We start from the raw sequence: 11,984 nt of genomic DNA, 5'->3' as shown, positions 1-11,984 counted from the left end.
CAACTACATACCAGACGATTAAAATAATGGAAAAACTATCTCATCCCAGCTCCCCCACTTGCTGGCTGTGTGACCTTGGGCAAGTTGTTTCACCTCTCTGAGCCTCAGCTTCCGCATTTGTAAAATGAGATAATAGTAGTACCTGCCCCCATTGGGATATTATAGAATTAAATAAAGTAATATGGAAGAATATTTAGCACAATGCCTGGCATATAGTAAATAGTCAATACATTTTAGCAATTATTAATATTATGTAATCTCACTTTTTTGTTTATAAAAAAGTAACCAGGGTACAGCTGAGCCACTTTGAGGACAGCCTCAAATCACTATTGAATTAGAAAGAAACACCAGTTCCTCCCCTCCCCCCACAACAACAAAAAAATTGAAAGGCAATTTAAAGGGATTTTTTTTTTTTAATTTATTTTTGTCTGCGTTGGGTCTTTGATGCTGTGCGCAGGCTTTCTCTAGTTGCGGCAAGCGGGGGCTACTTTTCATTGTGGTGCGTGGGCTTCTCGTTGTGGTGGCTTCTCTTGTTGCGGAGCACGGACTCTAGGAGAGCAGGCTTCAGTAGTTGTGGCACACGGGCTCAGTAGTTGTGGCGCACGGGTTCAGTAGTTGTGGCACACGGGCTCAGTAGTTGTGGCGCATGGGCTCAGTAGCTGTGGCACACTGGCTTAGTTGCTCCATGGCATGTGGGGGTCTTCCCAGCCCAGGGCTCGAACCCGTGTCCCCTTCATTGGCAGGTGGATTCTTAACCACTCTGCCATCAGGGAAGTCCAAAAGGCAATTTAAATATTTATTCAATTCTTTTGAAAATGTTAAAGGTGATTTTATTCATAATCTCAAAAAAACTTCTTAACATTCCTTTTCCTCTTTCTGTTTCTTTTTCTTGTCTTCCCTCCCACCCTCTGCAGACAGCCTCCAAATCTGTATCCTGAGTCCTTGAAATGCTCTCTCAAAGCTCAGGCTGCACTGCTCTTACCTCCTTGCCCCCTGCTTCAGCCTCTCCCATCTTTTCCCACCCAGCAACCTCTGCCCTTTCCCTCTTAGCTTGTTTCCTTCCCTTCCCTCCTCCTGTCACTCAGATCCACAGAATAAAACCAGGCTGAAGCTACCTGAACTACAGAGTTTTCTTCCTCAAAGGCAGGGAGGAAAGGAGGCTATGAACAGGTGAATAATGTAATGTTCTTCCTCTCACAAAACAGACACACATCTGTTAATACAGCTAAATGCAGAATCTCATCAAGGAGTTAACAGTGGTTGATGTTTGAGGAGTAAGATTATGGGGGACTTTTTCCCTATTGTATTCATTTCCATATTGTTTACACTATTTTACAGTGAGCACATATTAATTGCACTTGAAATCAGGGAAAATAGCAGAAAGAGTAAAGCAAAAGCAGGGATAATGTGAGTATCCAAAATATATTCCACTGGTCCTGTATTTAAATCATGCAAAGTGCCAACTATGGGGCCCAGCACACACTTGATAAATAGCAGCTATTGTTAGTCAAGACCTAATGGACCTCCAGCCCCTCATGGAAACTCAAACTGCCCAATTGAATCAGAGTAGCTGGTGGCCCAAGGAGAAAGGGATCAGGCTGCGACATGCCGGTCCCCAGCCCCACCCCAGGCAAACTCTCTGCAGGGTTGCAGAAATAGTCTGATTGGGTCTGACAAGTTCTGCTTGCTCCTCCCGGACCAGCCTCCTAACGGGCTCTTTCTGATGCTTACCTGATTATATCCTCCTAGGCTGGTGGGTGGATGTGTGTGATGGGGGAGTCTGTTCCTGGAGAGTCTGGTGATGCCCCCAGGAACTCTAGACTATAGCTTCAGTTCAGTTATGGAAGACAAAACAAAATAAAAAATTAAATAGTTCTCATAATGAGTCTCATCCTGTCTGCAGGCCATGGGCTGTCCAATTTGTCCAGACTCTCTCTGACTTGGTACATGGCATCAGCAACCCCCCACTCCCCCAAAAAATCAGTCAACCACTAAGGATTCTTTGGGTACCTACTGTATGCTAGACATTACTGAATGTCTACTCTGTACAAGATGATGACAGAGGCAAAGCAGAGGAAGAAGAATACCAATAATAACGGTTGCCATTTATTGAAGGCCTATGAAATTTAAGATTCTCCACAAATTCGGGAGGATTCTTCTTGGACCTTGGTGAGTCCTGAGGCTGGGATGGCTAGAAATCACAACTAGACTCAAATGCCAGGTACCTCTGAGGCCCTCACTCTCCATGGCCTGGCCAGTCAGAACCCTCGGTCACAGTGACTGGCCAAGGAATGGATACATGTCTCAGTAAGAGCCAATGAGACTTGGTTTGAGGAATGTTGTTGGAACTGTTGAGGCAAGAGTCCCTGTTTCTGTTGCAGCTGCTGAGAGACTAGGATGCCTGGCTGGTGCTGCTGGCAGCCACCCTGTGATCATGAGGAGAGAGTCTGCCAGAGGACAAGGCCAGCAGAGAGGGAAACAGTCTTGACAGACCAAGAGAATGACACTGAATCCTGACAATCATCTGAGCTCCTCAATGCAGCCATGACTAAAGCTAGCTCTACCCCTGTACTTTTCAGTTTAAGGGAGTTTTTCTGCCAGTTTGAGCCCAGATGCTCTGACTGCTGTGCCCAGAAACCTGAGTATTTGGAGGAAGCACCCTCACCATCCAGTCTATAGGAGCCTGACAAGGGAAACATGTTTCCTTCCACACAACCACCCAGGTTTCTGTCAGAGAGCACAGCAAGTCCACAAATGTCAACAGAAGCAGCATGATGCCAGCAAAGGACCAAATCCTCTTAGACTGGCTGTGCCACCTTGGGGAAGTCACTTTCCCTCTCTGAACATTAATTTTCCTCACCTGTAACATGGGGCTGGGGTGGGAATCATAGCATCTATAGAATAGAATTGTTCCTAGAAGGCTGTTTGGTGGAGGTGAGCTCTGAGGATCCTCAAGGAGCTGGAGGTTAGGGTCAGAGTTAGCAGCAAACCTTCTCACTGTTCTCCCCTGAGCAGCATAAGACCAGGGCCTGTCTCTCCCAGGCAGCCTGGTGGAATGGAAGAGACCGAGCCATAGCACTAGGAGTCCTTCATTCTAGTCCTGGTTCTGCTGCCAGCCCAGGGAGTGGCTCTGGGCAAGCCCCTCCCCTGCCAATGTGCCCCCTTCAGAGGTGAGAAAGCCACGCCCTTTCTCCTCTTTTCTTCATAGAGTCAGGATCACATCATGTTCACTGTTGTATCCCCAATACTCAGCCCGGTTCCTGCCTCGTTGATAGAGTATTCCAGAATGCCCATCGTGTGAGTGAATAAAATGTGGTCAGGATGCCTGACCTTTCTTTTCTTTTTTTTGGAACATGTTGTTGTAGTATAACATATACAGAAAAAAATGCACAGATCCTAAGGCGTCTTCACAAACTGAACACAGCCCTGTCCCCAGTCCTTCCATCCCAAAACCACCTTACCAGCAGCCGGAAGTCCCCCTGTTGCCCCCTTTCCAGTCATTCCCTCCCCAAAGGCAACACTGGCCAGACTTCTGACAGTATTGAAGTGCTTTGAACTTAATATAAAGGGAGAAACGCTTAACATTTTCCAGTGGTTCATAGCTTACAGAGGGCCCACGTGTACATTAACTCATTAAATCTTCACATCAGTACTGGGGGGTAGGCAGGAATTACAAATCCTATTTTACAGAGGAGAAAACTGAGGCTCAGAGAGGAGAAGGGAATCCCCCAGAATCACACCGCTGGCAAGTGGAAAGCTAGGGTAACTGGTTCCATTTTCGTGTCTCCCTGGATTTCAGAATGTCCCTCCAGGCATCAGGAATGGTCACGAATCTGAAACCAGGAATAGTCAGGAATCTGAAACCAGTCCAGGCCTGGACAGCTGATGGTATAAGCTACCAGTCCTCCAGGATGGAAAGAGGGTCTGGGCATCAAAGTCCAGAGAAGTTCTGGTCACCTTTTGGGCAGGGCCCACCCCTCCTTTCTAGTCTGTGGCACTCAACAAGCTTTGTGAATGCTGACAAGTGGCTTCCTCCCTGTCTCCCTCCCTCCACACTGGAGAATTCAGAGGGCTGTTGAATGGAAACAGGGAGAGTTATTTCCACAGCTCCCTCCCTGCCCTCCAGGTGGCCACACACACTGCCCAGGAGCAGATGGTCCCTTTGTAACCTTGCACTGTGTGCCCAGACCCCTCCTCTGCATGCTCAGAATCACTCTGGGCCAGCTCCTGACCAGGGTGGCTGGCAGTAGATGCCCTGTCTTCCAGAATCCACCTCTGTCACCCGTGACTGGTAGGCAAGATTCCCCAGGTCTTTCCTTCTGGCCTCATGAACTCCTATACATCCTTCAAAGCCCAAACACCATCTCCTCTGGAATGTCTTTGTCTCTCCTAAACATCCACTTATCATGGTCCCTGCATATTAGTTTCTCTTTCTCAACACAACATAGAGATAATCACAAAGTCACATAAACAAAACACACATTTTCACCTCACCCACAATCTTTCTCTCTCTCTTTTTTGCAAACTGGGCTACACACACAGTTGTACCAAATAACAGCCTTGCCCCTCTCATGTGCACATGCTACACCACAACACCACAGGGGTTTGGGCTCCACTTGTTTACAGCAGGGACACAAAGTCTCTTTCTACCACACCAACGTGCATGCAAAACAGGCCCCAAAAGCACAGATCACACATTCATACAAATACACAGACACACACCTCTTTCACTCAGGCAGTTACACAACCACATGTAGAGACAGTTTCTCCTCTGACATACAAACGTAAAGGCATAGAGAAACATCCATCCTTCTCTCTGCTTCCCTTCTACCTTCTCCTCTCAACCCTCTCACTCTTACACACACACACACACACACACACACACACACACACACGGAAGCAGGCAGTAACAAACTCCCAAAATAGTCAGTCTCTGCCTTTCCGTCACACATAAACACACAGGCACACACACACACACACACACACACACACACCACATAAACACACACACGCAGCTGCAGCACGCTGGGTCACACTCCTTGCTGGCGCCAGGCATGAGACAAAGGTCGCCGAGGCTCCCGGCGCCGCGCACCTGACACAGCTGAGCCGCTCCCCGGGCTCCACCAGCCCCGAGCCGGTCTCGGCGAGGTCTGGACCCCGTACCCTGAAGCCGGAGACCCAGCCCGTTTCTGCCCTCGGGGGTCAGCACACCACCCCGGCCCCGGCCCCAGTCCCAGCGCGCAGAGGGTTAAGACGCGGGCGCGGGCGGGGCAGGCGGTCCCCGGGCGTGATTGGCTGAGCTGCCCGGGCCCCGCGCCCCGCCATTGGCCCCTCGGCAGGCCCGCCTCCTGGGACTCGGCGCCGGTGCCGCGCTTAGCCTCGGGGACCCAGCGCGCCGCCGCGGCAGGCAGCCGCGGCGTCCGAGGTGTGCGGCCGGGAACTGGTAGTGGGGCCCGGGGAGCAGCGCGGGGCCGGAGCGAAGCGCGCGAGCTATGGTGAGTGCTGCGCCCGGCCCGCCTTGACGGTCCCCCGCGGCGGCGCCGGAGTGGGACTCGGGGCCCGCCCGGCTCGCGGGGGCTGGGCGCAGGCAGCAGCCCTGGGAGGGCGTGGAGTCGGGGGGCGGGCGGGCAGGGCTCGGCTCGTCTGGCGGCGCCGCGCTCGGTCCCGTCAGGGGCGGCCGCGCTGAGCTTGGTTCTGGGCGGCTGGACCCGGCCGGGTTTGGAGGTCTTGGGGTGGCCGATTCGGTTCGGAGTCCCTTGGTGCGGTTCTGGGCTGGGGCGTCCGGAAATCCCTGGACCCGGCTGGGCTTGGAGACCCTCGGCTGGTTCCGTAAGGGGGTCAGGGGCAATCTGAAGAGGCTGTATTCGGTAGGACCTGAGTGTCCCGGGCCTCTGAGGTGGTTCGGGGGCTCGACTTGGGGCATCGTGGGTGGCGGCGCCGAGCGCATTCGTAAGACTAGGTTGGGCGCCCTGGGACTGTGAATCCAGTATTCCCCTAGGGGCTTGAGAGTGGAGGCTGGGCAGCCAGGTTGCGGCTGTCAGAGTCCAGGGGCCACTTGGGGACCCTAGGCCCAGCGATCTGGTCTCCCCAGCATCTCCCAGTAATGGGTCTTCAGAGGAGGGGGTTGCTGAGACCAAGCACTGACTTGGATGGGCATTGGTACCGGGGAGAAGGGAGCTGGGCATGGGGATTTCAGGGGGGTTTCTGAAGCCTTAGGAGAGAAACCCATTTGGTCGGGCCGGAGTTGTTGAGGCTGTGTTAGAGAGGAGGGTTGTCTCTGGAAGGAAAGCTAAGACCTTTCAATATCTCTCTGGGGCCCAGTGATCACCTCTCCATCTTGGGGGCCAAGGCCACCTACTTCTCTGTGGCTTCTTTCCCCAAGGACAGGCCCCTCTGATTCTCTCTCTAGTCCAGTTCTGTACCCTGCGGAGTGGATACAGGTCACCACGTAGGGCCTGAGGAGGGCACGTGCCAGTGATGGTGGCTGCCAGTCCTGGGGAAGCAGCCACCTCCACTTCTCCGTGGCAATGCTGCCAAGCCTGTGGGGGCCCGGGTGGGGGCAGGATGGGATCCCCTGTAGACTGACGAGTCCCCCCAGGGGCTCCCCAGGACCAGCCCCTACTCTGCCCAGGGCTGGAGTGCCCTTGCAACATCCTTTTCATCTTCCCTCCAAGCCAGTCCCCTCTTTTCTCGCTCCACGAGTGTCCGCCTCCCCTGTACCACCTGCCTCTCCGGAGTCAGTAGTAATGCAGGTATGGCTTGACTCTGCACCCAAAGGTGCTTAGAGACCATCTTGGATCCAGCCCACCTCGTAGATCAGGAACCTGCCCCTGGATTGCTCTGCTTGGACTCCCCGCGGACGGCACTTGATTTAAGGTCTCAGTATATGGGAAATAAAAGGGGTGTCGTTGAGGTTGAGGTCATATCATCCACTTTGCCTCCAAGCCCACCCTGACCTAAGTTACTCAGAAAGAGAACTGTTTTCTCCTTAAATATCAGTAAAGAAAGAGAGGTCACCTTGCGTTGGTGACACTTTTCAGAGCCTTACAACCTAAGAAGCCTCCCAGCCTGTCAGAGGGGCCCCTGGCTTTGGCATCAAACAGATTTGGATTTGAATTCTAGTTCCTCTACTTCCCCAGAGGGACAAATTACATCATCACCTCCCAGTATCAGTTTCCTCATCTGTGAAGCGAGATGATGGGTCTTATCTCACAGGGATGGTGTACAGATTCAGTGAGATAACCCAGTGAGAGTGCTTTGCTCAAATACAGCTAACTTTCCTTTCTTGTACAACCGTAAGCTCAAGGTGGGAAGTTCTGCCTGACATCTAACCTATTTGCTAAGTCTGGAAGAAGGATTAAAATTCATCATGTTGTGGGGAGAAGGGAAGTGATACTTAGAGAACGGGTCATTGGCTCATCTTTTAACAAAGATTTATTGAACACTTACTATATGCCAAGCGCTGTCTAGGGAGGGAAAAACAGTCGTAAACACTGTGTCAGGAGAGCTTCCACCAGTTCATAAATGTCCACGCAATCCTCAGGCTAGGTGGCATATCTTTAGGAGAGGTAGAGAGATCCTGCCAGGTGAGGGCTCCCTTCTGTATGGAGAGGTGAGAGAAAGCTTCACCCAGCAGGTGGCATCTGAGTTGGAAAGAACATCCCAGCTAGGGGAACCTGTGTGAGCAGGGGACCAGAGGTGTGGGAGTACGGGAGAGGCCTGAATGGGGCTTGCCTGACACCTGGGCATCGGAGAGGCAGGAGAGAGGAGAGAGAGTGGGCAAGGGATGCTGATGGGGCTGGATGGCTGGAGGCTTAGGCAGACCGAGGAGCCAGAACTCCACTGTGGACTGTTGGTCCACTGCATGTGGGTGCAGAGGAGGCTGATGTCAGGCCTCCTTGGCCCCCGTCATTTTGGTTTCCCCTAAACCCTAGTCCCTGTGCTCATTCCTGAGGTGGGGGTGATTCAGGGCTGCTAGAGTGTTTATTCCTTGGATCTCCTGCTCCATGGGTTTTAAACAATTCAGCGTTCCCTCCATCGTTGCCAAGTTTCCCCTGGCCCCTGGGTTCCTAGTGGGGCTCCTTTGGAGAGTGTGTGGGCTGTTTCCTGTTGTCCTGGCTCAAGCTCCCTGATGGTTCCAAGCTCCCCACCCAGGTCTCTAACCCCTTGGCGGGGAGTCAGCGCTGTTCTCAGAGACCTCAGGTAGACCCCCCCAGTGCAGGCTTGACATGAGGGTTCTCAGGAGGCACAGCAGCAGGCACAGAGGGGTGAAGGAGATTGCCCAGGGTCACACAGCAAGATAGCGCCAGAGCAGGCACAGACCTCCTAGATGTTTGGAGGGTTACCAGATGGACAGGTTGGGGGAAGGAGGCCCAACCCGGCATTGCCAGTCCACTCTTGTGGCGCCTTGAGAATGTTCCTTTACATTCCAAACTAGGGGCCGAGCACAAAGCCACAGCTAAGGGTTGGGAATCATCTTTACCGTAAGTGGCTGAGTTGAGGACAGGTCCAGCTCCTAGGTTTGAATACTGGTTATACCACCAACTTGCTGCGTGACTTTGCATCAGTTATTCCCTCTTTCTACACCTCCTTTCCTACCAAATGGGGCAGATCTGCTCCTTCTGTAAGATACAATGTAGAAATGCTTCATTGCCTATTAAGCACTTGAGGGAAAAAGTATTATTAATTAAAGGTGGGAGGCCAGCCACATCCCCCCTGAACCAGTCTGTAGGGGGTTCCCGGAACACAGAAGTACCTTTCCCGGTGTGGCCAGAGCCTGTGCTCATAACTGGGTTATTGCTAACATTTTAGTAAATAGGCATGTTGTTAACTTTTGTTAAAGAATAAGTACATTGTTTCCCAGACAGAACTGGAGAGACCAGGAGAGCAGCAGGATTTGAGGAGTAAGAGGGCTACAGGGTGGATTCAGCAGAAAGTTTCAGGCGTCAGCCAAGACATAAGCAGGTTGGCTAAAGTCCACACTTCGATGACAGCGAGGGAGGAACCATCAGCAAATGTTTACGACTTTTCGTTCCCCTCAATTTTTTCTTTTTGGTTGACTAGCTAAGCACCTCGCCCCCGTCAGAGTGCTGCACTCATTCATTCATTCGTTCATTCATTCATTCACCAAACAAGTATGCGTGGCATAATGCCAGGAGCTGGGGCTGTGGGTGGTGTGAACGAGACGGGTAGGTCTGTCTTCCACAGTCTGGTGGGCAGGCAGATATGGAGCAGGAAATTACCAGTGTGATTTCTGTTACCAAGGAGACTCGCAGGGTGCCGAGGAACAGATAGGGCAACCTGGCCTGGGGATCAGAAGAGGCTCCCTGAGGACGTGACATTAAGGTTGTAGCCTAAAGAATGAACATTCTAGGCAGAGGGAGCAGTAAGTGGGAGATGGGACAAAACATGGTGCACTCGGGAGTTAATTCAGTTGCAGGCTGGGAGGTGGCCCCGGGGCAGGCGCACGCAGGGAGGGCCAGGTTAAGAATTCGGGGCTCGATCCTAAGGGCAGTGAGAGGAGTGATGTGGTCAGGTCTGCGTTTTGAGATGATGGTACAGGCTGCTTTCTGGAGAATGGGTAGGAGGGGTGAGGCTGGAGGCTGGGAGACCATTTAGGAGGCTGCCAGAGTGGCCCTAGGAGAGATGACAGTAGTCTGGACACCAGTCACTGCCCCATCCACCCCACCCCACATCCCCATCATGCTGCCCAGAATGGGCAGTGAGGAGAGGAGGGAGCTGTGGCCACAGAGGTCCCACAGCCCTGTGGACATTGACCTTTCTCTTCTCATGCTTTCATGCAGATAACTAGCGGGGCTCCTGGCCTCCAAGAACTTTGACCTAAAAGAGAGAAAGGTGAAGCTTCAGAATGGCTCTGAAACAAGGTAGAAAACAGGGATGCAGCTCCAGAGTCACCCTGGCCATGGAGGTGTATCAGGGAAGTCTTCCCAGAGGAGGCGGCATCTGAGCTGCTTCATATGGCAACAGTTAGTGGAATGGAATGCTTCCTAGGAGCCAAGCTTTGGAGACATGACAACAAGGAGATACTCTTCTGTCCTTAAAGAGTTATAGTCTGGGGGGCAAAGTTTAATGAGCAAGCAACACTGACTGAACCCCACTGCCAGTGAGAGGTGCTGGGGGTCTAGGCCCTGAGGGTTCTGCCCTTTCCCCAGCGGCCCTGAGGATGGGGTGCCTGGGATATCCGCTGGCCTGTCTCAGCTCGCTGACAAGCCTCAGAATGGCTCCCTCCTCCCCACAGGCTCCTGGAGAGGTGGGCGGTGGGGGGCGGTTTACCGACAGGGGAGATGGAAACAGAGGAACAAGTTTCTGGAGAACATTCAGGAAATTAGCTGAGGGAGGACCCAATGTCAGGGCCCAGAGATAGGGAGGTAGGCCTGGCTGCTAGATCTTCTTAAAACCTCGAATGCTTGTGTTAAAAGGGGATTTGTAACCATCTAATTCAACGTCCCCGTTTTACAGGAGGGAAGACTGAGGGGTACAATGAGCCTCTACCATGTGCCTGGCACTTAAATGTAACCCTTTTGACTGTCACACCAACCACAGGAAGTAGGTTCATCCCCATTACAGAGCTGTGAAAGCTGGTGCCCAACGGCCACTTAGGGAATTAGGAGCTGGAACTGGGCAGCGGCCTCCTGATTCCTCAAGATTCTGGCTTCAGTCCCAAACTACCACTCAATTTAGCAGAAACTTCCTTCCTGGGAAAGCCCCCTGAGGACCTGGATGGGACTCCTGGGCAGTGGCCAGAGGCATTGGGAGCTGATTGGGGCCAGGCTGAAATACTGATTATCTTTCACCTTTGCACAGCACTTGACAGTGAAGTCCTCTCCTCCCCACTCACCAACTGTCCTTGAGTCCCACTGCCGGTCAGTGGCAGAGCTAGGACTTCAACCCAGGCCTGTGCTTCCCCGCCCAGACCCCCAGCTCCCCAGCTCCCGGCATTGCCCCAGGGGCCCTGGCCCACGTCTCCAGTGGCCCCTGACTGGAGATGTCCCAAGCTTCCTGACCACATGCCCCCCGTGAGTGTGAGCCTGACACATAAGCCTCGCCTTCCCTGGGCTCCTCCCCACAAGCTCCTTTGCCTCCTTGGCTGTAGGCAGGAGCGGGGAGGGTGGCAGCCAGGAGGAGTAGGGTTACAAGTGTAAACACCGTCATGTCAATATTTACCTCTGCCTGGAACCAGAGCCTCTGCCTCCCACACGCTGCCCCTCTGGGTGCACATGGCCTGCTCCAGGCCGCTCTGGTCACTGAAGGCAAGGCCAAGGGTGGAGATACGTGTAGCTTCCAGCCCAGCTCTGCCTCTATCTTTCCGTGTGGCCCTGAGCAAGACACTCTCCCTTCCTGAGCCTTAGTTTTCCCATCTGTAAAATGACATGGCTGGGATAGACCGATTCAAGGGGCCTTTTCAGCTGTGACCTGTAGGATCACAAGCATAATACTCTGGTTCAGAGCACAGGCGTGAAGTTGGCCAGACGAGGGTTGCATCCCAGCTCTGCCGTTGCCTCACTGTGAGATTGTGGGCAAGTCAGTTAACCCCTTTGAGCTTCGTTTCTCCATCTGTAAAATGAGATCCTAACATACCTGTTTTGGAGGGTCGTTGGTGAGGGTTAACGAGATGATGCATTAATGCGCATGGCTTTTGGCTCAGGGTAAGAACTGAGTGATGGCGGTGGTGGCCGTTACTCCAGAGAAACATTTATGATTCTCTGAATCCAGACGCTGGGTTGCGTCACTTGGGGACTGGAGCCAAGGGTGGGGACTCTAACCTCAAGCCCTCCTAGTACTCTGGGGCCACTGGCTGGGCTGGGGGGACCCAAGGGTTGGAAAAGCCCCTTGGTTAACACCACACTCACACACACACACACACACGGACACACACACACACGGACACACACACACAGCTGAGGCTTCTTTTTTTGGATGGAGGTCCAGGACTGACCTCCGAGACTTGTGGCAGTGAGAGCAGC

At 52.8% G+C, this 11,984-nt stretch overlaps 1 protein-coding gene and 1 long non-coding RNA gene across 2 annotated transcripts in view; one reads left to right on the top strand and one right to left on the bottom strand.

Annotated features, from left to right (window-relative positions):
• Positions 1 to 438: 438 nt before the first annotated feature.
• LOC132428127 (uncharacterized) lies at positions 439 to 5,263 on the bottom strand. The gene is made up of 3 exons (XR_009520072.1): positions 5,093 to 5,263; positions 1,732 to 1,827; positions 439 to 760 (listed from the first exon to the last, which is right to left on the bottom strand). It is a non-coding gene; the product is annotated as an uncharacterized lncRNA (long non-coding RNA).
• A 111-nt stretch (positions 5,264 to 5,374) lies between these two features.
• ECE1 (endothelin converting enzyme 1) overlaps positions 5,375 to 11,984 on the top strand; it is a 115,729-nt gene continuing 109,119 nt past the window's right edge. Inside the window, exon 1 of the mRNA XM_060015653.1 lies at positions 5,375 to 5,495. Within this exon, the coding sequence (XP_059871636.1) occupies positions 5,493 to 5,495 (3 nt within the window). The 5' untranslated portion in view covers positions 5,375 to 5,492. The remainder of the gene's footprint in view (positions 5,496 to 11,984) is intronic.

Source organism: Delphinus delphis, chromosome 1, assembly GCF_949987515.2.
Source record: "Delphinus delphis chromosome 1, mDelDel1.2, whole genome shotgun sequence".
Taxonomy (NCBI): Eukaryota; Metazoa; Chordata; class Mammalia; order Artiodactyla; family Delphinidae; genus Delphinus; species Delphinus delphis.
Note: the sequence above shows the minus strand (reverse complement) of the source record. Positions and strands in the feature narration are given on the sequence as shown.